This window comes from Eschrichtius robustus, chromosome 19, assembly GCF_028021215.1.
Source record: "Eschrichtius robustus isolate mEscRob2 chromosome 19, mEscRob2.pri, whole genome shotgun sequence".
Classification (NCBI taxonomy): Eukaryota; Metazoa; Chordata; class Mammalia; order Artiodactyla; family Eschrichtiidae; genus Eschrichtius; species Eschrichtius robustus.
The window spans coordinates 54,299,696-54,327,037 of NC_090842.1; the positions used below are offsets into that span (position 1 = coordinate 54,299,696).

Sequence of the window (27,342 nt, forward strand, 5' to 3'; positions counted from 1 at the left end):
TTAAAAACACATAATTATTTACATTAGAACCAAAAAAGTACTGAGGAATAAATCTAACAAAATATGTACAAGAGATATATGAGAAGAACTAGAAAACTCTGATGAAAGAAATCAAAGAACTAAATAAATTAATATTCTATGTTCATAAATATTAAAAAATTCTATGTTTGTAACCCAATATTGTTAATATGACAGGTATTCCAAACTTGACCTATAGAGTCAATGCTATATCAATTAAAATTACAAGTTATTTTGTGGATATTGACAAACTGATTCTAAAGATCATATGAAAAGACAAAGGACCCAGAATAGTCAAACAATACTGAAGATGAAGAAGTTGGAGGACTAACACTATCAACTTCAAGATTTACTATAAAGACACAGTAATCAAGACAGTGTGTACTGGCAAAAGAACAGACAAGTAGATCAATGGAATAGAATAGAGAGCTCAGAAATAGATCCAAACTAATAGAGCCAACTGATTTTTGACAAGGCAGCAAAGACAAATCAATGGAGAAATGTAACAATCAACAAATACTGCTGGAACAACTCGATAGCCACATTAAGAAAATGAATCTGGACCAGGCTTTACAACTTAAAAAAAAAATCAAAATAAATCATGGACCTAACTTTACAGTGTAAAACTAAAAAAAAAAAACGAAAACAAAAACACACAAACTTCTAGAAGATAACATGGGAGAAAATCTAGGTGACTTTGGGTTTGGCAATGATTTTTTTTAGAAACACCAAAAGTACGGTCCCTGAAAAATAAAACTTGATAAGTCAGATGTCATTAAAATTAAAAACTTCTGGGGCTTCCCTGGTGGCACAGTGGTTAAGAATCCGCCTGCCAATGCAGGGGACAGGGGTTCGAGCCCTGCTCCGGGAAGATCCCATATGCCACAGAGCAACTAAGCCCATGAGCCACAACTACTGAGCCTGCACTCTAGAGCCCGCATGCCACAACTACTGAGCCCACGTGCTGCAACTACTGAAGCCCATGCGCCTAGAGCCCGTGCTCTGCAACGAGAAGTCACCGCAATGAGAAGCCCGCGCACCGCAACAAAGAGTTGCCCCTGCTCGCCGCAACTAGAGAAAGCCCACGCGCAGCAACAAAGACCCAACAGCCAAAAATAAAGTAAAAAAAAAATTAATTAGGAAACATCCTTGTATGCAAGGAAAAAGAAGGTATAAGGAATTGAAATACATTTTGTTAAGGGAAAAGAAAGTAATTTTGTCTGAAAGAGAGGTCAGATAGAGAGAAGAGAAATGGACAAAATCTGGAGATAAAAAGGAAATTATAGAAGGTAATGGAAAAGAAACCCCGGGCAAAGAGTTTAATGTGTGATCAGGACTAAGATTAGAATAAATTTAATTAAGTAAATGAATTTTAATATTAAAGGTAAGGTGGTGCAAAACTAGAATTTGTTTCCCTCTCTGTTAAGAGGACAAAGTTTTCCTGGAATAATGATCTGCTTTAATAACAGATTATAAAAGTTTCTTTGCCTTTTAAGTAATCTGTTTTAACGATCTGTATTTGCCTTTGAAATCTTTTATTGTCACTTTAGTTAAGTGAAAAAGTATTGTTTCACAGCACCTATAATCCTATTTGATGTTTTTGACAAACTTTCCAAAAATCAACTTCTAAATGAAGTGTTATTGACGTGAAATAAACTTGACATTTTCCAGAGGTCCCCTGGAACATCTGAAGAGATTTGTTTTCTCTCCTTATCAGAGAAAGATATTAAACTAATTAGGCTTATTTGGTATATTAAAGAACATGGGAAGCATTATCAAATGAGTGGTGATAAACCCTCTTAGGATATACTGCATGGATAAATATTAATATAGCTATTCTAGAAATTACATGGAATTCCTAAAAGTCTGGTATGTTCTAGTATAATGTTATCAGTCATAATTCTAGTTATTATCTTTAATTGTTCTATGTCACAGAAGTAACCAAGTTTCTTTGCCAATTGCATTGTAATCAGATCTTTAACCATGCCTTTTTAAGTCTTTTGTCATTTATAGGCAGTTATTGTACTCTGATGCTTTTATAAAAATGCTTCATCTTCAAGAAGATTCATAGAAAGGACCTTTTGACAAGTACAGGTTTCTGATAATTTTTACATCATACCACCGAACTGGGTAAGAAATTAAAGAATTCTAATGGAAACCCTGATGGCTTCATAAAACTTAACAAAAGAGCAAGATCAACAAGAATTAGCTACATAGGGCTGAATGATAGTTTTTATGACTTTTTTGTCTGAAATATTACTGGCTTTTAATCTTTGTTTTCCAGATATAAGGAAACCCTCCCCCTTAAGCTAATTATAACTGACAGCAATTTGGTAAACTATACTTTTGTAAGCAGAGTAGAAACATTTATCTTTTCTACCTGATCCCTCCAGAAATTAGAAACTCCTAGGTTCCCAGCAGCCTTACCAGGTAAATAAGGAAGGCCACCTGACGGGTACAGGAATTTTGAGTTATTTTGGGGACCTTGAGAAGGGAGGAATTCATCCAGATCTATACCCATCACAGGTGGCAAGTCCTTGGCATGGCTTTCCTGGCCTTAAGAGGCCTTTTAAAAGTTCAATCTGAGATTCCTTATAAAAAGTTCCAGCACAGCCAATTTAAAAGAGCCTGTAGGATGAATTACACTTATGTAAATAATCAGGCTAAGTTTATTGAAACCAAACTTACTTTGCGAACAGTCTTAATTTGACTATCTTTGGTAGAAATGAGGATAATTTTAGAGAGAAAAATTATGGTTTAGTGATATTACTTTATGTATGTTAAGTTCTAGTGTTGTTAATTGCTTCTGAGGGTTTGTGTTTACTACCTAAGACTCACTTCCTGGATGACTCCTTGTTACTATGTTGTGTTATTACAAAAGTTTAATTGAATTATTAAAAGACATTCTAGGTCTGTTTCTGAAGCTTATCACAGTAGTCTATCTTTACATGAAGATCAGATGCCCTGTGACCTACAACCAGGAGACTATATACATATGAAGAAGCATCATTTAAAGCAGCAATCCCCAACCTTTTTGGCACCAGGGACTGGTTTTGTGGAAGACAATTTTTCCACGGATGGGGTGGGAAGGGGGAGGGGGATGGTTCATGCAGTAATGAGAGCAGTGGGGAGCAATGGGGAGCAGCAGATGAAGCTTCACTCGCCCGCCAGCCGCTCACCTCCTGCTGTGCGGCCCGGTTCCTAACAGGCCACGGACCAGTACAGGTCCGCAGCCCAGGGGTTGGGGACCCCTGATTTAAAGGACTGCCTCCAACCTAGATGAAAGGACCCTTAAACTAGTTGATGTGCAGCAAAAGTGAAGAAATTCACTCTTAGAATCATATTTCCCACTTAAAATGGGCCCCTACACTGTACTGGTCTATATAGAGGACTGCTGACCTCAAACTCACCTTAAAACAATGCTCAGAGAGGAAATGACACACCAGGACAAGAAGACAACATCAGAAATAGAGAGCTATCCCAAGATGCTAGACCTGACTTGTATGATTATTTATAGTGTTCTCTTGATCTCTTGGACTTTTGCATATGAATCAAATGTTTTCTATTACAGGCAAAATTCTATACAGAGTTTAAAACTTAATCCAATTGTTGGGCTTATGGTCAATTACCTATGTCCAGTACTTTTGGGTTACCTTGGTGGATTTCTCCTCTCCAAGGCAATGATTGGATAGTCCTTAGGAAATTTATTATAGAAGAAAGAAGTTATAGTTCTGTTCGGGCCACTATTGATATTACTAGATTGGACCCCCTCAGTTGGCCAATCAATCATACTTGCTCTGACCCTGGACATAAATATGAATTTTCTTTTAAAGTTACTCAAGCTCAGAGAAATGAGCTAATTTCAGTGAAAGAATATAAACTCCTGATTATTAGGAGGGACCCTCCCTCAGTCATGGGATGGATTTATATGGCTAATACCAGGCTATGGTTGTTTAAGTTTAAGGGAACAATTTGTTTGTTGGGAACAATTAAATCATACTAAAGATAACCAGCCTAATAACACTAGGAAATTGGGCTGAGTGCCTTATGAACAATGCTTATATATCATTACCTTTAAAGATAGCGATTGGTAAGGAACAGACTGGGTCAGATGACTGGGGATATACTGGGCCACACCTAATGGAAGCGCTTGGTTTAAATTCTTACTTATGATCTTATCAATGCTACTAGCTGTATTACTTATACTCTGCCAATTTTATAAAATTATTGTTTTTTGCATTACCAAATGTGACTGAGCCTCCAATAAAGATAATGATGACTAAGCAACCTGAAACAATTAACTAAATATAGTTTTACATATACATATAAGATCAAAATGATTGTAGTAGTGTAACCCTAGATATGGGAAGAAGCAGCAAGAGGGAATCATTTCCTAGACCATAACAGACTAGTAAGACAGATGGTACAGAGACTTTTATGACTACCATTAACAATGCCTAGTCCAGTAATAGCACATTGAGTGGCCCATCAATGAAATCCTTGCCAGACCTAGGAATGAGCCTTCCTAGCACCATGGGACAAATTGGTCACAAAATGCCTCCCAAACCTTGGTTGAATTTATGACCAAAAGGGGGAAACTGTAAAACAAAAAATGTTGTCCACCATCCAGTTCTACAAGAATCAAGCCATTAGCCACTATAGTCACTGACTTACATCCTGAAAGGAATTCAGGATGAGTCACTCTGTGCTCTGCAAAAATGGGCCTTTAGATAGTTAGAATTATTTCAGGAGAATTTTTAAATGAACTTGGATCCTTGCATCTTCCCATACTTAGAAAAGCACTAAAATCATTACTTGAGATATTTGTTCCTCGTGACTGGCAGTAACCTTCTACCGAGATGTATCCTTAACTGTGTGTACCCCTTCACCTCTTCAGGGTAATTTCTCAGAGCTATCTGAGAGGTTGTCTCCCAAGGTATAGTGCTCAGTAAGTCCCCAAATAAAACTGAAACTCACAGTTCTCACGTGTGTTTTTATCTCAGTCCACATTACAATGAAAAGAATTAAAATGCTACTACACATTTCATGCACCTATAGGTAAATTTTGTTTTGTTTACCAAAAACTTTCATACAATATATACCATTTAAAATCCTCTATTTTCATTTAATACTGTAAATTCTCTTATGCTTCCTTTCCTAGTAAATACATGGTTATAAGATGGCTGCTCCATATGCAGCACTATATCCACTTTCCAGGTAGGAAGGAGAAAGGAGGAAGGCCAAAAGAATACATACCCACTGAGCCTGCCCCATCCCCACCCCTTTAAAGAACTAAGAAATCCAATCTAACAGCTTTTGTTTACAACCATAAGGGAAACTAAAACATGTTTTTTGTTTGTTTGTTTTTGGCCATGCTGTGCGGCTTGCAGGATCTTAGTTCCCTGACCAGGGATTGAACCCATGCCCCCTGCAGTGGAAGCCTGGGAGTCCTAACCACTGGACCGCCAGGGAATTACCTTCCTATTTGTTTTTTGTTAAGCTGAGCACACTGCCCCTTCGAACAAAAATCCGGATTTTTATAGCAATAAAGGAGAGAATGGATATTGCGTTAGTCACACATGAAAAAACAACACTGTCTAATATTAAAAATATTCTCAAATAACTTTCAATTATGTGGGAAGTTACAACATCACTTAAATGAAAGTATTTTAAAAATATATATGTATACACATGTGTGTATATATACGTGTGTATATATATGTATCTACATGGTTACATATATGTACATATGTAAAATCAGAATACTCAGCATACATATTAATTTTTTAAAGTACGAATGCAAGGAAGATATTTCCAAAGAGAAATAGTGGGTTCCAGTTTACTTCATGGGTCTTTGTTAGGAGTTAGCCAAGAAAGAAAAAAAATCACCTGCTGAAAAAGTAAAGCATTTTACAAACAAAGAGAAAATACCAAGCCACCTTATGTACGACTTTTAGATGTCACAACCATTATTTTCTCCTCCTTGGAGATCTCTCTTGGAGAAGGATATGTTAGCTAAGCAGCAGTAGGGAAAGGATGGGGTTAAAGCACACCAAAGTGTGCTTTGTTTTGCAGAAACTGTTAAATTGCAGAAAGTTCCAAACGCCAGATGTTTCAAAAAGGTTACAGTGCAAACAACCCACCAAAACACCTGCTTGCTTGCAGTTTTTGACAACCTAGAGTAACCTCTAGCTCTTTACCATGCCTGCCCTTTCAGGGCTATGCATGTCCCCCAGGTTTAAAACTTCCCCGTCCACCTTTGGAGAGACAGTACTTTGAGAGCTAGCTCTCTGTCTCCTTACTTGTCACAAATAATAAATGCTTCTGCTTTACTCAAAAGTACTTGGTGTGTTGACTGGCTATGCACCACAAGGGACAGACCCATTGAGCCCGGTAACAGAGATGGGGCAAGGAGACAACAAACCTTTCTTGAGGTCCAGATGACAAGGTCACCTTGCTCACTTGCCCCTCCCTGACCAGGGGAAGGCTATCAGAGGAGACCCGGGCTTCCATCTCAACCTCAACGTCATAGAGAAGAATCAGGATTTTTACAGGGGCAGAGCCATCCTGTGTCTCATACATGACTACATGTGACACAGTAACTGACACAGTCTCCCCAAATTCACACATCCAGTGCTGCATAGTCACACACCCACCAGTAGACACAAAGTTAACAGCCTCAGTCACAGACTCCCCCTTCCTTCCGCACACAGTGCTACACACTCACAATCCCCACTAGGGCGCAGTCACAGAGGCACAATAACAAAGCTCCCTATGCCTGCACAGAAGAGGAATACACGATCCCACAGAAACAATCCACACACCCACCACAGGGACACACAGTCACAGGTAACCCACACCAGCACACAGTATTACACACGGTCACACATTAACAATCATACCACGGAGATTCATCCACAGAAAGCTACACACACACGGTATCACACACAGTCAGAATAACACACACATCACTGGGACACATAGTCACACAGAATTTCGTAACCGACACTCCCCTCCCCAACCCCGTCCGTTCCGCCTGAACAGACTTAATACTCAGTCTCCATCCCCGCCCCGAGCTCTGGACTTTTCACCTCCAATCTCCCGTGCGCGGCGTCAGCCGCCAACAGCTCAGAGACTAACACCCGGCTCCCGTACAGCTCTGCTCAGAGCCTCCGGCCGGAGAACGCGGGGACCTCTGGGAAATATAGTCCCTCAGAGCCGCACTCGCGAGGGACAAGATGGCGCTGGGCTTGAGCCCTGCCAAAGAGATCCCCACAATCACTCCCTGCCTCACCCCTACTCCACCCCAGGCTCGAACCGCGCCCTGGAGTCTTCTGGCGCTCCTGGCGTAGCCTTGCACCGTGGCTCCTAGTTGGAGTCTCCCTGGAGTGCTTGAACTGGGCTTATTATAACTCAAGGCACACCACTGCCCTCTTTCAGAGGTAGAGTTAGCACAGATAGAGTGTTACCTAAGTCCTGAGGCTCAGCCTACGTACACTACTCCCCCAACCAGGAAGACAGTCCCACAAGCTATGGTGGAGTTGAGAAAGCGCGAAAGCTGACTCGAAAAGCCGACTCGAACCACTGAAGCTTCTGGGAAATGTAGTCCACAGTCAAAAAAAAGTGGACAACCGGCCAATATCGACTGATTCTGCCCGGTACTGAGCCCAGGCTTGGCGGAGCCCAGGAGACCTCTGGGAATGCTCGCCAGCCTGGAGTGCGCAGGCGCAGGCGCAGGCGCAGGCTTTCTGGCTCGCCATCGTCGTCTTTGTCTGCTGGTGAGTTTGGTTTTGGCTCAACGAAACCCAGATCTTGTTGCGGGACCTGGGTTTCTGGTTTTAGAATCCGGTCGGGTAGGCTGTAAGGGAGGTTTTGTGGAGCCTACTACCGGGCTGGGGAAACTGAAGGGGAGGAATCGCCTCATGTGACGTGCAGTGTTCAAAGCTTCTGTGGATGGGGGCAGGGGTACAGAAGGAAACGGGCGGGTTCTCCAGTGGGTGACAAAGGTTGTGAGGGAGTGTGAGAGGGTTGTAGAGTTGCAACCTGTATGGTTCCAGGTTTGTGAGTTTGGGTGGCATTGTGAACTTAGTGGGGTAGTACCATGTAAACCTCACTTTTCTAGTTTCTAAAATAATGATAAGGATGCATCTCTCTGGAGCATCCGTTTCTGTGAAAGATGAGAAAGGGAAAAGGCTAAAAGCAGACTCATTGTGGAGTAGAAAACAAAATCAGCATTCCTTTTTTTTTTTTTTTTTTTAAATTGGAAAGATTTCCGGGAAACTTGTTATTCGTTGTCTAGACTCTCTGTAGGTATTGAATTTTCTTAATTCTTTGAAGGAATTTTGGTAAGGCTGCTTTGAGAAGTCCTGGACTAAGGAATAGCTTTAAGAGGTAGTTTCCACTAGTGCAGACAGCACGGACGGAATTGGGAAGCAAGTTGTCCTGTCTTTGGTGCAGAAATCAAGTAACGGATTTAAGACTCCCTGGTTTGTCAGTGAGCATGGCAGTCTGACTCCTAATTTGGCCAGGTTTTCCCCAAACGAAATGGCCTTTATAAATGTAGCGAAACAAATTTTTCTTTTATCTACAAAGAGAATTTCTTCCAGTATTTTATCACACTTAACATATTTTTCAATAAAACGAAAAAGAAAAGTACCACAGTACAAAAATTCGTGTATAGAAATAATAGCTTTGATACATACCGAAAATAATCAGTAATAGTTATAAAGAAGACTACTTTATTTACAATAGCAACAAATCAGATAAAACACCTAGAGATAAACAGTAAATGTATAAAACCTTTATGAAGAATATTTTTAGATGTTAATGAAAGACCCAAAAGAAGACTTGAGCAAATGGAAATATATACTATATGTTAGATAGATTTTGAAAGTCTGCAATGTATTTTGTTATATGAAGAAAGTAAAGTGTATGTTTGGTGTAATACACTACTTTTTTTAGTAAGTGGGGATAGGAATGTATATTTGTAGTTACACAGAAAATAAAAATAGCTGTGAGGGGATGCAGCAGCTAGGGCACGGATAAGAATCACATTTTTGCTTGCGTGTTTTGTACACTTCCATTTTTAATTGGGATGGAGGAATTAGATTTCTGTGTTCACTCCATCCCTTTTCAGGAGTTTATCACTGCCTCATTCTTGAACGTTTCCTTGATTTCCATAATACTTCTCTCATTTTTATAATTCTGGTCAAAACCAAGGAACAACTCCCCCCCCCCAAAAAAAAAAGAAAAAGAAAAACCCTCCATTAGTGACTTATGTTTCTGTTTTTCCCTTAAATATTAGTGTTCTTAAGTTTCTGACTTTGATCATTTTTTTTCACCTCTAAGAACTCTATGAGCAAAAAAATTCCACTGCTGTGGCTTCAGCTGACACAGGACTAACAAATGATCATTCCTATTTGAGGCTTGTCCTGAGCTCCTCATGCACATATCCAACTGCCTAATAGACAGCACCATCTGGAGGTTGCATAGGAACTTCAAACTCTTTATGTCCAGAATGTTATACTTATGTCTTTCCTCCTGCAGTTTGCCTCCATCCTTTCCCCCTTCTGTATTACCTGTTTTCATCAGTTCATAGCACTGTCCGGGCAGATTCTAAGCATACTACATTGGATCAAGCTTGTGAGGAAGTATGATCCTTTTATCTGTCATACCCCATTACAAATTGGAGACCATGGTCTTTTCAATACACATAATAAGTGAGAAATGTATATATGTTTGCTGAACCAATGAATTGAATGACCATATAATTATAGGACGCTTAAAATATTTAATGTCTCCTAGAGTAACATAACCTAGGTAAAATATTAGGCTTCTAAAAATTTTAAGAACTCTGATTCATGAATTATTTCAGAGTCACTCCCTTTATATTTTATCCATATCATTCAAGGTTGACGACTTCACACTTACGAGAAAAGTGTTGTTATGATACTCAAAACTGTGACTGTGACTGTTCAGTCAGGAGCAAGGCTACAAGTGACACCTGCTCAAAGGTACCCGTACAGGTTGTGATTCTAGAGAACTCTAGCAACTCAGTCTTGTAGTTTCTCTGTGTAACCTAAATTCTGAAAATACAATACCTTCTGTTTCTCATTTTTTGAAGGAGCCTTTAAATGGTATAATGAGTTTGACCTGAGATGCAAATTACAAATACTCTTTTTTCCATGTGCTCACATGTATGTATGTGCTCCAGTTTCTAAGCCAAAGGGTCAGCGTAACTTTGTTCTTTTTCACAAGCCAGCTTCCTTGTGCATCTCCAGGAGGTGCACTTTCCTTATCCTTCAACTCCTTTGAGGGTCTAAGGGCTCAGCCTGAATTCTGGGATGCTGCTTTGACCTTCAGCAGTAACATCCAAATCCTATGTTAGTATTTCGAATTTTAAAGTCACCAGTTCAAACAAGAAGAGCAATGGATGATTGAGGAAGAAATGTAAAGGAGGTGTTCTCCAGGTGAGTTAGGAAGAACCCAGCAGGTATGAATGGAATAAAGGCTCATTACAGTTATTCAGTGAGTTTACAACATCTGAAACTTTTTTTGAGGAGGTTTTCTTATCAGCCCCCATCCTTTAGAGTGAAAATTGCTAGGAATTCTTTAGATACCTAGGTAACATTTCCACCTGTTCTTCCTGGATTGGTGCTCTTCTTTTCTCAGATTCTGGAGGACTGGGTGCCTCTCTAACCTCTATTCTGGATGCCAGCCTCTCTACCTCATTTGCAGTCTCAATTTTAGGACTTCTACAGCCTAAATTTCGTCCTTCTCTCTCTAACATTCTCCATTTTTTACTTCTCCCTATATGCCTAGACTCCTTTCCTTCATTCAGTCCTTCTTGCCAAGGATTATAGATCTGTAATCTTTCAAAAACTAGCACGTAGATTCTTTTCTTTAAAATTTAACTATCATTTCTCCCTCCTTCTATCGTTATATACCTCAGAGTTGAATTTTACCCCCTTATCCTTATTTCTTATTGTCTTCTTACCTCCAGATATCATAGTGTAACTCTTCTCCAACTCCTGCCTTTTAACAATAATGCAGGCTTGGAAATGAGTGCTGACTTCCTACTAGTTCAACTCCCTGTTACTTTTAAAGAGAAATAGGACTATTATTTTTAAACTCTAATACATATACTTGATAGAAATTAAAGACTAGATATGTCTCCTTATTCCTGGCTCTCAGTTCTCCATTTCTGCTCCCTGGAAGCAGCAATTATTAACATTGTATGCTTCTAAATGTTTTATGAGTATACAAGGAGACTTTTAGGCAGAGCAGTGACATGATTTGACTGTGACAAGATTACTGTGATTGCTATGTTGAGAAGAGTTGTAACATATATCAAAATGCTCAAATGTGAAGCAAACTCAATGTATTCTGTTTAAATGGTGACCTGTTAAGAGCAGAGGTTGGCAACTATACCCTACTATGTGTTTTTGTAAAAAGTTCATTCATTTTCTTATGGTCTGAAACTACTTTCAGGCTACAATGCCTGAGTTGAGTTGGCATCTGCAGATACATGATATGTAAAGCAATGAAACAGGACTAAAAAGTGTTATCAATCATGGTAAAGCTAAGTGACTATAATAAACCCCAAAATGTGCTGGTTTAAGGAATGTAGGAATTCATTTCTTGGTCACATATCAGTTATGTGGTGAGTAGTCAAAATTTGCGTGGTAGCTTTGGTCTTTGTGGTACTTTAAGATCCAGATTTCTTCCAGGTGTCTCTTTAACATTTAGTTGTGGTTGAAGCTGGATCAACAATGCATCCTGGTTCCAGCCTGGTAGAGGAGAGAGGAACCACCACTCTAGGGTGGGGGGGGGGTCAATAAATTATTTTGTAAAGGGCCAGGTAGTAAGTTTTTTAGGCTTTGTAAGCCATAGGATCTCTGTTGCAACTACTCAACTCAGGCATTATAGCACAGTTAGTTTGCTTAGCATTAGAGCATTTTGATTTATACTTTGAAAATACTTTTTAAACCACAAGATAAATGCTGTTGAAAGGACCATTTTGCCTGGTATTCAGACAATGTTGCCTAGTTCAGTTCAGGACTGTCATTTCACAGTATAAAAAATTCAGTTTGGGGAGGGTGGGAGGGAGGCTTACGAGGGAGGGGATTGGGGGATATATGTATGCATATGGCTGATTCACTTTGTTGTGCAACAGAAACTAACACAGCATTGTGAAGCAATTATACTCCATTAAAGATGTATTTTAAAAAAATTCAGTTTTGATAAGTATGTGTGAAGGATGTTGATATAATCCCTGTAAAAATACAAGGGGCTTTAATTACCAAGGAGATGTAATTTCTGTGTTTTCTTTTGGCTTATTAGTAATACAGAACTTAGTCCTGATCTGTTGAGCATCATGCTTTTGCAAATTTAATGAATTTAAAAAATTGGAAAATTTTAAATATATAGTATTACTGTACTTTGTTAAAAGTTTAGTAAAATTCACATCTTAAACCATGTATACCTGGGACTTTGGGGTGATAAAATGTCTGAATGATTATCTCTTTTTTTCCTATGTTTATTTTTCTGTTTAGATTTTCTGTCTTTTCTGGTCTCAGTTTTCAGAGGTTGTATTTGCTAGGTTTTCAAATTTATTTGCATAGCGTTGAGCAAAATAATCTCTACAATCCTTATTTCCAAATAATCATTTTTTATTTTTGTAATTTTGCTTTCATTCCCTTTTAGTTTTTCCCTAAGAATCAACTCATGAATCTATTATTACTTCTATTTTTGTTTGTAATAATTACTTTTCTTATCTTTACTAATTTTTCTGTTTTTCTTTTATTTTCTTCTCCTTATTGTAATTCCTTAGTTGGAATGTTTATTATGATTATTTCTTTTAAAAATAATGTAAACATTTATGCTAAAACTTCTCCAAGCATTATTTTCAAATGTGTTCTATGGGTTCTGGGTTCTGATATACATTGTGTTCTGAATAATATTCTGAACATTACACAATTTATTTTAATTTCCTCTTTGACCAAAGAGTTTGTTCAAGCCAGTAGATTTTGGAATTTACAAGTGAAAGATTTTCATTTTTCTAATTTATGACTTTTTTTTTTAGTCAGAGTATTTTATTTTGTATCTGTCCTTTTCTACTTTGTGGAATATTTGAGATTTTATAGGCCTACCATGTGGACTGATTTTGAGAATGTTCTCTGAGCATTTTAAAAGATGGTTCACTATTTTCAAGATACAAAATAAACTAGTTAGCTCTGTATTATAAATAAGTGCATGTTTTTATTTCATGTTCCCATTTTTTATATGTTTGCATATTTCATGGATTTGATCTCCGAGGTTGAGAGAGGTAGTCTTCTCAGTTGCTAATGTGTTTTTGTATCTTGGATTTCTGTATTTTATATATTCATGATTATCTTCTTTATTTTATCTTTAGTCTTTATTTTAGCATTTCTTATATATTGTTTTAGATGCATATCTTGTATATATATAGTTTAGGAGGGTTTTGCCATATCAGTTGTTAAACTTTAGCATGAATCAAAGTCACCTGAAGGGCTTGTAAAATACAGATTGCTGGGCCCTACCCACAGGTTTTTTGATTCTGGAGGTCTGGTTTGAGGCCTGAGAATTTTCTGTATGATCCTATCATAGCTCTTTTAATAGTTATTTTTATTCTAGTTGCACTTATTGACAGGAACAATATGGTTGGTATTGATTCTCTGATTTTACTTTATATACTGTTTTTATTTTATTTTATTTTTTTTGGGCCACGCAGCACAGCTTGTGGGATCTTAGTTCCTTGACCAAGGATTGAACCCATGCCCTTGGCAGTGAAAGCATGGAGTCCTAACCACTGGACCTCCAGGGAATTCCCAACTGTTTTAAATTCTGCCTCATCTTTTATCTTTTGTATCTTTTGCGTAGGATCTTTCTTTGTTTTGAATATATGTCTTTTTTTCCCGAAAATTTGGAAAGTTTATATTTTTTTCTTATGGTTGCCTTTATATTCATAATTTTCTTAGTCTTCATCCCTGATTTGAGACAATATCTATTTACTATCTGTTACCAGTATATTTTATACATTTTACAATACATATTTTCAGTCTCCCTCTTCTCTTCACTGCACAGTTAGTGATTGTGATTATTATTCTAGCTTTAAGTAGTAATGGTTACACCGTTCTCACCTCTCCCTTCATATGTATGAAATTCTTTGCATCTTTGCCGTTGATTGTGCAGTGACCCATCTATCAAAATCCTATCCACTGTTCAACCTTGACCTTCATTTTTATTAAACTGTCTCTCACTTCTAGCCCAATCTCTCTAATCTCTGTATCTCCATCTTATATTGTAGCTTCCAGAGCAACTTGGATCTTAAGTGTATACACTGTTAGATTTGTATTTTTCGCTTTGATGTCTAAGACATACATTGAAGCTCATTGGCAGAAAGGCCAGTTTTTTATCCTTCTTGTCTGCATTCTTGAGCACAAATAAGATGTTTTATTTTGTGAAATGTCTAGTCTTTCTCCCATTTTAAAAACTAAATTGTTTATCTTTTTATTATTGTGTTTCAAGAGTTGTATATATTCTGGATACAAGCCCTTTATTAGTTTCTCCCAGTCTATGGCTTTCCTTTTTGTTTTCTTAACTGTGTTTTCTTTTCTTTTCTTTAATTAATTAATTAACTAAATTTTTTTTTGGCTGCATTGGGTCTTCCTTGCTGTGTGTGGGCTTTCTCTAGTTGCGTCGAGCAGGCGCTACTCTTCGTCACAGTGCACGGGCTTCTCAGTGTAGTAGCTTCTCTTGTTGCAGAGCATGGGCTCTAGGTGTGCAGACTTCAGTAGTTGTGGCACGCAGGCTCAGTAGTTGTGGCGCACAGGCTTAGTTGCTCCGCGGCATGTGGGAGCTTCCCAGACTAGGGCTCGAACCCGTGTCCCCTGCATTGGCAGGTGGATTCTTAACCACTGTGCCACCAGGGAAGTCCTTAACTGTGTTTTTTGAAGGGCGTTAATTAATTTTTAATTTTGATGAAGTCTACCATTTTTTCTTTTATATTAATAGCTTTTTTATTAATAGTTTTAATAAGTTTAGTTCTTATGCTGAGGTCTATAATTGATTTTGAGTGAATTTTTGCTTATGGTATGCAGTGAGGGTTGAGGTATTTTTTTCTAGTTATGGAAATTATAGCACTGATATGAGTGGCAGCATATTACTAATCAGTTCTTGAAATGATTTATAAGAAAATGAGGATATAATTTTAAGACAGATAGATCAGGATAATGTCCAACGTTTGCAGTGAGTGGATGGAAAACAGTTATAAAAGAAAGGATTTAAAGAGAGGCCAAGGAAAGGGCTCTTGACAAAAAAAAAGAGCTTGGGTGCCAGTATATCAGGCATAATGAAAGGAGAAAAACAAATGAAAATTGAATTTGATGGCAATGACAGTTTCTGTATCAAGAAATGATAGTATCAGTAATCAAAATAGAAATCAAAATCAGATTTGGAAGCAAAAATGGCTATTTTCTGTCATATTTTCTTTTTTTCTTTCCCATTAAATATATGTGTACTTTGCTGTTTAGCCCATGTGAAACTCAGTTGTAAGCAGATTAAAAGAGCACTGTCTATGGTTATTATACAATTATAGACTCAGTCAAGTTAAAAGGCCCAAGTCTTCAAGATCTCTGTAAGTATAACAAATAGGGGCTTTTAAAAGTCAAATAGGATTATAGCTATGCTTGCTCCATTCTTCCTCACCCATAGTTTTTGTTCCACATAGACAGCCACTTTCAACTCATTTGACTGTGTCTGTTGGTGTTTATTCCCGTATTTTATACAGCTGTTTTACCTATTTTAAATGTAATCAATTTAATCATTATCAACATGCTAATATGAAAGATGGGGTTCAGAAAATTTCCTGCATTCATTTTTCTTCATATTTTCTCTGAAACTCCTTTCTCTGGTGCTTCATATTTTCTCTTGAACCTCCTGGATTCCTCCACTAAACTACTAATTTCCCAGTCATTACTCTCCTTTTTTTTTTTTTTTAAAATATTTATTTATTTATTTATTTATGGCTGTGTTGAGTCTTCATTTCTGTGCGAGGGCTTTCTCCAGTTGCGGCAAGCGGGGGCCACTCTTCATCACGGTGCACGGGCCTTTCACTATTGCGGCCTCTCTTGTTGCGGAGCACAGGCTCCAGATGCGCAGGCTCAGTAGTTGTGGCTCACGGGCCTAGTTGCTCCGCGGCATGTGGGATCTTCCCAGACCAGGGCTCGAACCCGTGTCCCCTGCATTGGCAGGCAGATTCTCAACCACTGTGCCAGCAGGGAAGCCCTACTCTCCTTCTTTATTCCTTTCTCCCTTCCTTCCTTTTTTTTTTTTTTTTAATTTTTTTATTCTGGGAGATATTCTGGAATTTTTTTCCCAACCTATTGAATTTTTAAGGTCAGCATCATATTGTTTATTTCCAAAAGCACTTATTTATAGAATCCTATTAATATTTCATTGCTATATAATCTCTTAGCTTTCTGTGATACTAATTATATATTGTATGTATGTGCTCTTTTGTTCCTTGCCTTGTTTTTTCCTATTTGTTTGATCTTTCACATTATGGCTTTTGTCCAATTTTTGTGATCTTTAACTCTACGTTAATACATTGAGGTACCAGAAAGATTATTTTAATCTCTTTGTCCATGGGTGGGTCTTGTGAAATGGTGGGCTTCACTGTGCAGCATTCAGTCAGATATCTAAGTCTTTCTTTTATATGACTCCAAATGTCAGTATCTGTAGGTGTTCTCATGATCTTCTCATTTTTTCAAACAAGAACCCTTCCATTATCTGACAGCTACCAGCATTCTTGGAGTCTAGCAGAAGAAAGAAGTTGGGAGCCTATACTATATATAAACTTATACTCATCCCCTTCTTTCATTATGGTACTCTCATCTACTTTCCCTGTCATCACTAAATTTGGAGTTTCTCAGTTGTACTTTGGATAATTCCTATTTCTTTCCAGTTAGGAGAATTGGGTGTATCAGCTGCTCCTTTCATTTTATAAGCCCCACCTTCCACTCTCATGCAGTGTCTCCAGTTATAGTGCCTTTCTGTTGACAGCTGTGTCACAGATTGCCTTGCTTCTAAGTGGCATCCTCATCTGCTAGCATTTTATTTAAGTCACTCAGTTCTGCTGTTAATTTACAGTCCTTTATTTGCTTTCCTTTCAAAATTTCCTAATACTTTCATCCACTGTTGTCTCCTCTACCTTTTAGATTTTATGAGTAATGCCCTTCATCCCCTATTGTCATTTTAATGGAGTTTCAGGAAAATGTAGAAATAAATATCTTATTTAACCACATATCCCTTATTAATACTCCTATTCATTTTATTTTTTATCCCTTCATCTTAGGCTTTCCAAATGTTACGTGTTTGTCTTTCATCCTGTTTGTCACCTGTTTTTTATGTTTTCCCTTATTTTACTGATTTATAAAGTATACATTGTTTCATTTAAAAACAGTTTAAGCTACATGCACCCATGGATGTTATTTGTATTTGAGCTTTCTTTTATACTGGTAGGTTAGGTTTGAAATAAGTCTATTTTTAAATTGCATATTTTTGAAATTTTATTAAAAATAGTGGGAAAATTTACAAGTGTGATACTGATGATGATGATTGCTACTTTATTGAATGTTTACTACATGCCAGGCATTAAATATTTTACAGTGATTAACTCTTTTCAATGATGATTTTTTTGTACTCCTTTTTAGAAAAGGCCTGGGAAATTTATAAGTAAATAAAGACACAACAGGAAAGACTTGTGGGTTAAGTCTCATCCTTCTCCGTGAAAACACAGCTAAAGAAAAACTCAGAAAACCTAGGTAGCAGAAAAGTATTTCCTCTGAGCACAGACATTGATTCTTTAAGACTACTCCTCTGTGTATGGGACTCAGTTTAAACGAGTTTGGAACATTTAATTTACACTTAAATATGAGAGAAGCTGTCTAAAAAAGAACCATTAAGAATATAATGAGGATGCTATATTTCATCCCAATTTGTAATCAGCTAATCACAGGATAACCAATGTGAAAAGTCTTTCATCATATATTCAACTTTGATAGATAGCTGAAAATTACTATTGGAGAGAAACCATATGAATTTACTGAATGTGGAAAAGCTTTCATCCATGTCACATGTCAAGAGATACTAAGGAATTCTTGTTGGAGAAGGTATCTGTGCATGATAAGAATGTTGGAAAGCCTTCAGCCTGAATCAGATCTCCTTCAGCATGATCAAATTCATGCTGGAGAGAAACCTTATGAATGTAATGAATGTGGAAAAACATTTAGCCTGAAGCAAAACCTCATAGAGCATAAGAAAATGCATACTGGAGAGAAATCACATGAATGTAATGAATGTGGTAAAGAATTCTCTCGAGTCTCATCCCTTACTCTACATTTGAGAAGTCATACAGGAAAGAAACCATATAAATGTAATAAATGTGGAAAAGCCTTCAGCCAGAAGGGAAACTTACTTACTCATCAAAAACATCATACTGGAGAGAAAACTTATGAATGTGGGAAAGCTTCTATTCAGATGCCAAGCCTTATTAAACACCAGAGAAATCATATTGGAAACAAACCCTATGTATGTAAGGAATGTGGCAAAGCCTTCAATGGCAAATCATATCTCTCTGAGCATGAGAAAATTCATACAGGAGAGAAACCATTTGAATGTAATCAATGTGGAAGAGCTTTCAGCCAGAAGCAATACCTTGTTAAACATCAGAATATCCATAGTGGAAAGAAACCCTTTAAATGTAATGAGTGTGGAAAAGCCTTTAGCCAGAAGGAAAACCTCATTATCCATCAAAGAATTCATACTGGCGAGAAACCTTATGAATGTAAAGGGTGTGGGAAAGCTTTCATTCAGAAGTCAAGCCTCATTAGACACCAGAGAAGTCATACAGGAGAGAAACCTTATATATGTAAGGAATGTGGAAAAGCCTTCAGTGGGAAATCAAACCTCACTGAGCATGAGAAAATTCATATTGGAGAGAAACCCTATAAATGTAATGAATGTGGAACAATCTTTAGGCAGAAGCAGTACCTCATTAAACATCACAATATTCACACAGGAGAGAAACCCTATGAATGTAATAAATGTGGAAAAGCCTTCTCTCGAATCACATCTCTCATCGTACATGTGAGAATTCATACAGGTGATAAGCCTTATGAATGTAAAATATGTGGGAAAGCCTTCTGTCAAAGCTCATCTCTTACTGTGCATATGAGAAGCCATACAGGTGAGAAGCCCTATGGCTGTAATGAATGTGGGAAAGCCTTCTCTCAGTTCTCAACTCTTGCTCTGCATATGAGAATCCACACTGGAGAAAAACCTTATCAGTGTAATGAATGTGGGAAAGCTTTTAGCCAGAAGTCACATCATATTAGACACCAGAGAATTCATACTCATTAAAACTCTATGAATGCCTTGAATTTGGGAACACCTTCAAGAGAATTCATATTAAACAGTATATCAGAAAATTCGTTTTACAGTAAATTCACATGAATGTGGAAAATCCTTCAGCAACAGCTCAAAATGTAATATACTGAGAATTTAATAACTATCACAGTATCATGAAAACCTACACCCCCAAGACCCCACAACAAACATTGTTCATGCTGTACTTTTAGGAGCATTCTCATTAAGGATCCAGTCATGGACACTAATCAACATGGTTCTGGAAGGCCTACCTGATGCATTCAGACAAAGATATGCGAGGTATAAAGATGTGAAATTAAGAGACAAAATTGTCATTTTTTTGTTACATGTTTTGCTACATGTATAATCATCAAAATTATTTGCTCTTGATGCAGTAATAGAAAACAAAGATTGTGACAGAATATTATATCCAGAAACATATGCATGTCTGTGTGGGGAATTGGCAATTGATAGAGGTGGTAATCACAAGTTGGTAGGAAAATCTGGATGATTCAAAAAATGGTCTCAGGGTAAATTGACTCTTCATGTGGAAAAATATTAGATCTTTGCTGTTGTTATACATTAAAGTATTTATTTAAAAATCCAAAAGTGTTATGAAGATTAGAATGCAAAGAGCAAAACTTAGTAATATAAGAATTTTATAGGAGAATTTTTTCAAACCTGAGGGTAGGAAAGAATTTCGAAAACAGATTCCAGAATACCCACTCTTGAGTATACATACATATAGCGAAGAAACTGATACATGTACCCAGGGAGTCCTGTACCTTTATGTTCATTGCAGCATGAGTTATATTAGCAAAAAATTGTAAACAAATGTCTGTCACTTTTGAAATGGATGAATAAAATGTGATGCAGTCACACTGTATAATATTCTCTAGTAGTTAAGTATAACAAATTAAATCTATATTTATTAATAAGAAAGATATGAAAATCATGTAGAGTGAAAACAAATGAAGTGAATATATTATAATTATTCCTGTATGAATTTAAATTAAATCAACACTAACCAACACTAGTATTAAAGCATTGGTTATGGGTGAACATTTTTATGTAAAGTTATGAAGAATGGATTGGAAGAATACACACTCAGTTCCCAAAAGTGGTTGTCTCTAAAAAGAAAGGCAGTAGAAGGGAAATGGGGCCAAACATGGTAGTTAAAGGATACTTCAGTTTTGTATCTAAATATCTATCTCATTAAAAAGAAATAAAGATTCCAAGTAAATAAAACAAAATATGTTAATTCTGAATTGTAATAATATATGAGTTTATTCTGTTGTTTATGCTGTTTCTTTTAAACTTCTGAAATTAAAAAAGATAGGGATAGGAGTAGGGAAACTACATGGAGTACATGTTATAGTGGATTCACATTCCCAGTTAGATGCAGATATTTTACAGAAGATATTTCTACAATCATATCTTTACTATAAAATATGAATTTTAAAAATTGGAATGGTAACAAATCTAGTTATTTAAATTTACTCTCAAATGTCATATCACTAATCTCTGTGTGGTCTTTACTGAGACCACAGTAGATTATAGCATGATTTTGCAACAGGTGATTGAATCACATACATTTAAGGATCATATCACTTAGTAATACATCACTTAGTAATACATGCACAGACTTGTTAGAGATAATTAGTTTTTCAGAAACACTTATCAGGAATTTTAATAGTCCACATAACCAGTATTGGCATTAGAAATTTGACATTTTTTAAATGAGGAAAACATGTCACTCTTACATTTTTTTGTATGCCATTGAGTAAAACATCAACTCTTGCATTTCAGCTTGAGTTTTTTTTTTTAACATCTTTATTGAAGTATAATTGCCTTACAATGGTGTGTTAGCCTCTGCTTTATAACAAAGTGAATCAGTTATACACATACAATATGTTCCCATATCTCTTCCCTCTTGCATCTCCCTCCCTCCCACCCTCCCCATCCCACCCCCTAGGTGGTCACAAAGCACCAATCAGCTTGAGTTTTAAACGCAGACTATTTTTTTCCTCTAATCTGCCACAGTCAATTTCCCCCACCTCTAGTTTGTTTGTTTCCTTCAGGAAAATGGCACTGAAAAGGGAGATCTCAGACCTAAACAGAATTCTTTTATTAAAAGCAAATCTTTTTGAGGATTTTTGATTCTTTTCCACAATAACTTGACATATAGAAAGCAGTTAGTGCTCTTTTTGAATAGTGATAAAAATGAGTATGTAACACTTAAACCTTAGGCTGCTTTCAAATATATCAATTTCTTTTAAACTCAGAATAATACTATGCTACTATAACTATAGCACTGCACTGCTTATTAGCATATTTGAAGGTTGGTCTTGAGATAAGATTATAAATGCCATAGGTTGACTTTGTGAGGTAATGTATCCAAATAAGATACGTGTATATCTATGTGAATCTAAATTATCCTCTCTTTTCTTCCATTTCTCATTAAGCATTCTCTCATATTCCTTAAGTGTTATCCACTTGTGCTGGTGCAGCTTTGAAGTCACCAGAGCAACTAGGAACTCTAATCCAGACCAAATAAGGAGGATTACCTTTTCGTGCCTAGGCCCAGCAACAAGAATGATTATAATGATCAGATAGAGTAAGATAAGCAGTTGCTGCACAGTATTCAGTGATATTGTGTGCTATAAATTTATTCAGCCATCCCCCTACTAATTCAACTTGTTGCTAGTTATTTGCCATCACAACACTATAGTAAACACCTTTATATTGGCCCTTACATTTTATTTTTATTTCTGGGGGATAGATTATAGGCAAGAGACTGCTAGATTAAAGGATATGTGCTATTTTAAAATTTTAATAGATGCAATCAGTTATTTTCAAAAAGGTTTCCTCCAGCCATGCAATAGGTGGTATTATACTAAAATTCATGTTTGTCTGATGAGTATATACCTCACCTTTTCCTAGATTTGCTTCTTTGTAAAATTTCATATTATTAGCCTATTTTCCTATAGGATTATTTATTTTTTTGTCAGTTTTGAAGACTTCACGTATTAGACATTAGGAAGTTTATGGATTGGTTATAGAGATATTTTAATCTCTAGATTGTATATGTTACTTCTTAAGTTTTCTTATAAGTTGTCTATTTCCTTTTTGCAATATATAAATAATCCATCTAGAATTGAATTTTTAATGTCATGTATGAGGGTTCATTTTCTTTTCTTCCAGATGGGTTGCCAGTTATACAAGCACAATTTGTTAAAATAATCCAGCAGCCAGTTTAGCAGCAAGTCACACAGCTCTGACACCTGCATGTCCACCAGAAGCAATCACAGATTTGAACTAGCAATCAAAAAAAGAGAGAGGGAGAGCAGAATAAGCTTTAGCCTAGCATTAGGTTTATTATTAGCTTTGTCCTGACAAGAAAATGTCTTCACAGCATGTTCATCAGACAGTCCTGCAACTACCCAAGCAAGCACAGCTTCCACTGCTTCAGCACTGCACAGAGGAGAAAAGATCAAAATGGGCGTGGTTCACCTCAGCACTGGGAAACATTAACATTCTCATCCAGCACAGTTTATAATAATCAACCAGGGCATCTGCACGGTGTGCCACCATCACATGGGGCACACTCAGTTGTAACAATGATAATCATTTAAGCACAGAGAAGCCACTGCCTTGGTTTCCCAAGACTTGTGATGCCTTAGTTATATAGGCTGTCAATGTCTACATGCCAATTAACAGTTCGTCCCATCCAGATACAGGCTACAAATGAGAGATTTACAGTGGTGTTTTCTTCAAGGAAAGTGTGGTAGAAAGGCAAATCTAAAGTCATCTTTCCAGAGATGAATCAGTGGGAAAGGCCTGTTCTTAATCCTTTACTGATACCACACTTTTCCTACTCAACTAAAACTTTGCTATGTAATCCTTTAACCATATGATCTTTTCTTCATTCAACTTAAACTGCCTTATATTTTGATTTATACCAAGACCTATTTCTATATTCTCTTGCTTCATTAATCTGTTTTTCTATTCCTATACTAACACCATATTAATTGATAACTTAACATTAGCCTTATTGTATTTTGATACTGAGTATTACAGCAAGTCCCCCACTCCCTGCGGTTTTTCAGTTTTATTGGCTAAGTTAATTTTCTTTCTATATAAATTAAGATAGTTTTCTCAAATTACAAAAACCCTTTGACATTCTAATTGGAATTACATTAAATGTATACACTTACTTTGGGAGAAATGACATTTATGATACTGTCTTTCTGTCCCAAAACATAGTATGCCTTTGCATTTGTTCAAATTGTGATTCACGTCCTTCAGCATGAGGATTCTGAACAAAGTAATTTGAAGCCCATCGCCGCTTAATACCATTATATTAAAGATTTTTGTTTGGTGAATAAGGAAATCTCCCCTCCACCCCAGCCCAGAATTCATGTGTGGAAGCCCTAATCTACAATGTGATGGTATTTGGAGATGGGGCCTTAGGGAGATTAATTAGTTTTAGATTAGGTCATGAGGGTGACACACTTATGATGGGAGTAGTGCCCTTATAAGGAATGCCTCGTGTATGCACCAAGCACACAGTGAGACAGCAGCTGTCTACAACCCAGGAAATGGACCTTCACCAAATCTGCCAGCACTTTGCTATTGGGACTTTTTAGCCTCTAGAACTGTGAGAAATAAACGTCTGTTGTTTAAGCCACCCAGTCTATGGTATTTTGTTATAGTAGCTCAAGCTAAGACAGTCCCCTTCCTGCTTAATTCTACCCCAGCCAGTTAAATATGAGGTAAACATCTTGTCAGATGCTTACTATGAGCTCCTGATACATGGTAAATAAGACAAAGCCACTTCTCATTAGAAGAGTATAATCCCAACTCCATTAACAATCTCTGTAATTTTTGGCAATTTGTAAAACTTCCTAAGTCTCAATTTCTTCATTTTAAAATAAAAATTGTTGGAATGGGAAATATGTGGAAAATACAGTTCCTGCAAATGACATCACCAAAATGTTGAACTAGGAAGCTCCAAGCTATTGTTTTCCCACAGAAACTGAAAAACAACAAGAACAAAAAAACCCCAGAAGCTTTCTGAACCAACTTTGTAGTACCTCTGAAAAACAGTCAAAGCTTTTTTGAAACAAGAAAATGCTCAATTAAGAAAAGCCATCTTCAAAAGTTTTGTGGCATGTTTACTCTTTCCCCACCCCTCCCCAGCACAACAGTGATCTTGGTCGTGACCTGGTGGCAACCCAGTTTCTCCTTCTCAAACTTGAAGGAGCAGAGCAGACCATGTTTGCAAATTATTGTGTATCTCTGTTCTAACCTATCTTGAGGATACATGAAGGACTGATGCAAGGCACATTGCTGTTTTACATTACTCAGAATGAGGTGGCATGCACTGCTCATAAAACCTTCAAGGTGGGATGCCTGGGGCAAGAGATATTGGTGGGGACACAAACTATGGCCTGGAGGAAAAACTAGGGTAAAACTCTGGGAAAATAAGACATTCAAAAGCAGATGTATATAGGGGGTCTTTACTAAGACATACACATGTCCACACAGGGACTTCCCTGGCAATCCAGTGGTTAAGACTCTGCTTCCACTGCAGGGGGTGTGGGTTTGCTCCCTGGTCAGGGAACTAAGTTCCCATATGCCACACGGTGCAGCCAAAAAAAAGAAAAGAAAAGAAAAGAAAAAAAGATATACATATGTCCACACAAGAAGCATGCCAAGAAGTCTTACTTAATCTTGAGAAGACAAGATTTCACCTTGGGGTGATCCCTAGGCTCAGAGCAATTCTAGCTAAATGGTGAAGGAATGCCCCGGCACAGAACCAACCTGCAAAGACTAGGGAAGGTGGCTGTTCTCCTGTGTGTGCGTGTTCGTGTGTTGTTTGTTTCAGCTTTTGGCATTCAAGAAAATCTCTGTCAAAACAGTTAAAAGCAGATATACACAAAATGAACTAAAGAAAAAGGCTTTTAGGGACTTGCCTGGTGGTCTAGTGGTTAAGACTCTACACTCCCAATGCAGGGGGCCTGGGTTTGATCCCTCGTCAGGGAACTGGACCCTGCATGCTGCAACTAAGAGTCTGCATGCCGCAACTAAAAACAAAGATTCCACATGCCACAACTAAAGATCCCACATGCCACAACAAAGACCCTGCACAGCCAAATAAATAAATATTTTTAAAAAACAGAAAATGACTTTTAAGTTATCATGCATGCAAGAAACAGTCTATGCAAAAATAATTAGAAAAAGTATCAGATTACCACAGCCTTTAACAATCAAAAACATTGAAACTGGGGAAGGGGGAAAATCTGATTTCCAGAATTAACACTTTTTAATAGTGTCCAATTTACAATACAAAACATAAAGCACATGAAGAAACAGGAAACATGACTCATTAAAAGGAGCAAAGTTAATTGACAGGAACTGTCCTTGAGGAAGCCCAGTCATGGACTTACTAGACAAAGATTTTTAAACAATTGTCTCAAATATGGTCAAAGAGCTAAGTGACAATATGGACAAATAACTAAAGGAAACCAGGAAAATCACATGAATAAAATGAGAATATCAACAATCAGAAATTATAAAATGGAACCAAACAAATTCTGGAGCTACAGTATATAATAATTGATGTGAAAAATTTACTAGAGGGGTTGGTTCAACAGTGGACATGATTAGACAAAAAAAAAAAATCAGCAAACTTGAATATATTAAATAATATTTTATATTGAGTCTAAGAAGCAAATAGAAACCCAAATGAAGAAAAGTGCATAAGGGACTTGTTGGACACCAACAAGCAGATCAACATATGCATTATGGAGTCCCAGAAACAGAAGAGCTAGAGAAGGGGGTAGAGAGGTTATTTGAATGAATAGTGGCCCCAGACTTTAAAAATTTGATAAAAGACATGAATCTGGGGCTTCCCTGGTGGCACAGTGGTTAAGAATCCACCTGCCAATGAAGGGGACACGGGTTCGAGCCCTGGTCTGGGAAGATCCCACATGCCTCAGAGCAACTAAGCCCATGCGCCACAACTACTGAGCCTGTGTTCTAGAGCCTGCAAGCCACAACTACTGAGCCTGTGTGCCACAACTACTGAAGCCCACGTGCCAAGAGCCCATGCTCCACAACAAGAGAAGCCACTGCAATGAGAAGCCCGCGCACCGCAATGAAGAGTAGCCCCCACTTGCCACAACTAGAGAAAGCCCAGCGCAGCAACAAAGACCCAATGCAGCCATAAATAAATACATAAATTTATTTTTTTTTAAAAAAGACATGAATCTACAAGAAGCTCAACAATCCCCAGCTAGGATAAACCCAAAGAGACCCAGACTGAGACACAATGTAGTCAAATTTTCAAAAGCCAAAGACAGAGACACTTGAAAGCAACAAGAGAAAAGTGACTCATTTAATACAACAGATCCTCATAAGACTGTCACTCAATTTCTCACCAAAACCTTAGAAGCCAGATGACCTACAATAAATGCTAAAGGGAGTCCTTCAGGTTGAAGATATACAATATAAGAAGAAACTCTACTCCAGGAGAGTAAAATACATGGGCAAATATTTTCATAATTTTGGTTTGTAACTCCGCTTTTTATTTTCTACAGAATTTACAAGACAAATAGATTAAAATATTTACAAATCTATGTTATTGGGCACACATTGTATACAGATGCAACATTTTGACATTAATAACAAAGGGAGAACAGAACTCTATAGGAGAAGAATTTTGTTATGTGGCTGTAAATAAGTTGGTATTAATTCAAATTAGATTGTTATAACATTTAGGATGTTATATGTAATACCTATGGTAACCATAAGGATATATCTATAGCATATGAAATCAACAACATATGAAAAGGATTATACACCATGACC

The 27,342-nt window shown here is 37.1% G+C and overlaps 1 protein-coding gene across 4 annotated transcripts in view; it reads left to right on the forward strand.

Annotated features, from left to right (window-relative positions):
* LOC137753368 (zinc finger protein 260) overlaps positions 1–24,157 on the forward strand; it is a 49,307-nt gene extending 25,150 nt beyond the window's left edge. The window contains exons 1-3 of one of the 4 annotated variants that reach the window (XR_011071463.1): positions 7,717–7,796; positions 17,754–19,767; positions 22,672–24,157. Coding sequence is in view for 3 of the 4 variants with exons in the window: in XM_068528545.1 (XP_068384646.1) it covers positions 18,223–19,461 (1,239 nt within the window). In the remaining variant the exon portion in view is untranslated. Of the gene's footprint in view, positions 1–7,716; positions 7,797–9,928; positions 10,032–17,753; positions 20,721–22,671 lie in introns of those variants that run through there. The other 3 variants (XM_068528545.1, XM_068528546.1, XM_068528547.1) reach the window with 3 other exon arrangements.
* The last annotated feature ends 3,185 nt before the right edge of the window (positions 24,158–27,342 follow it).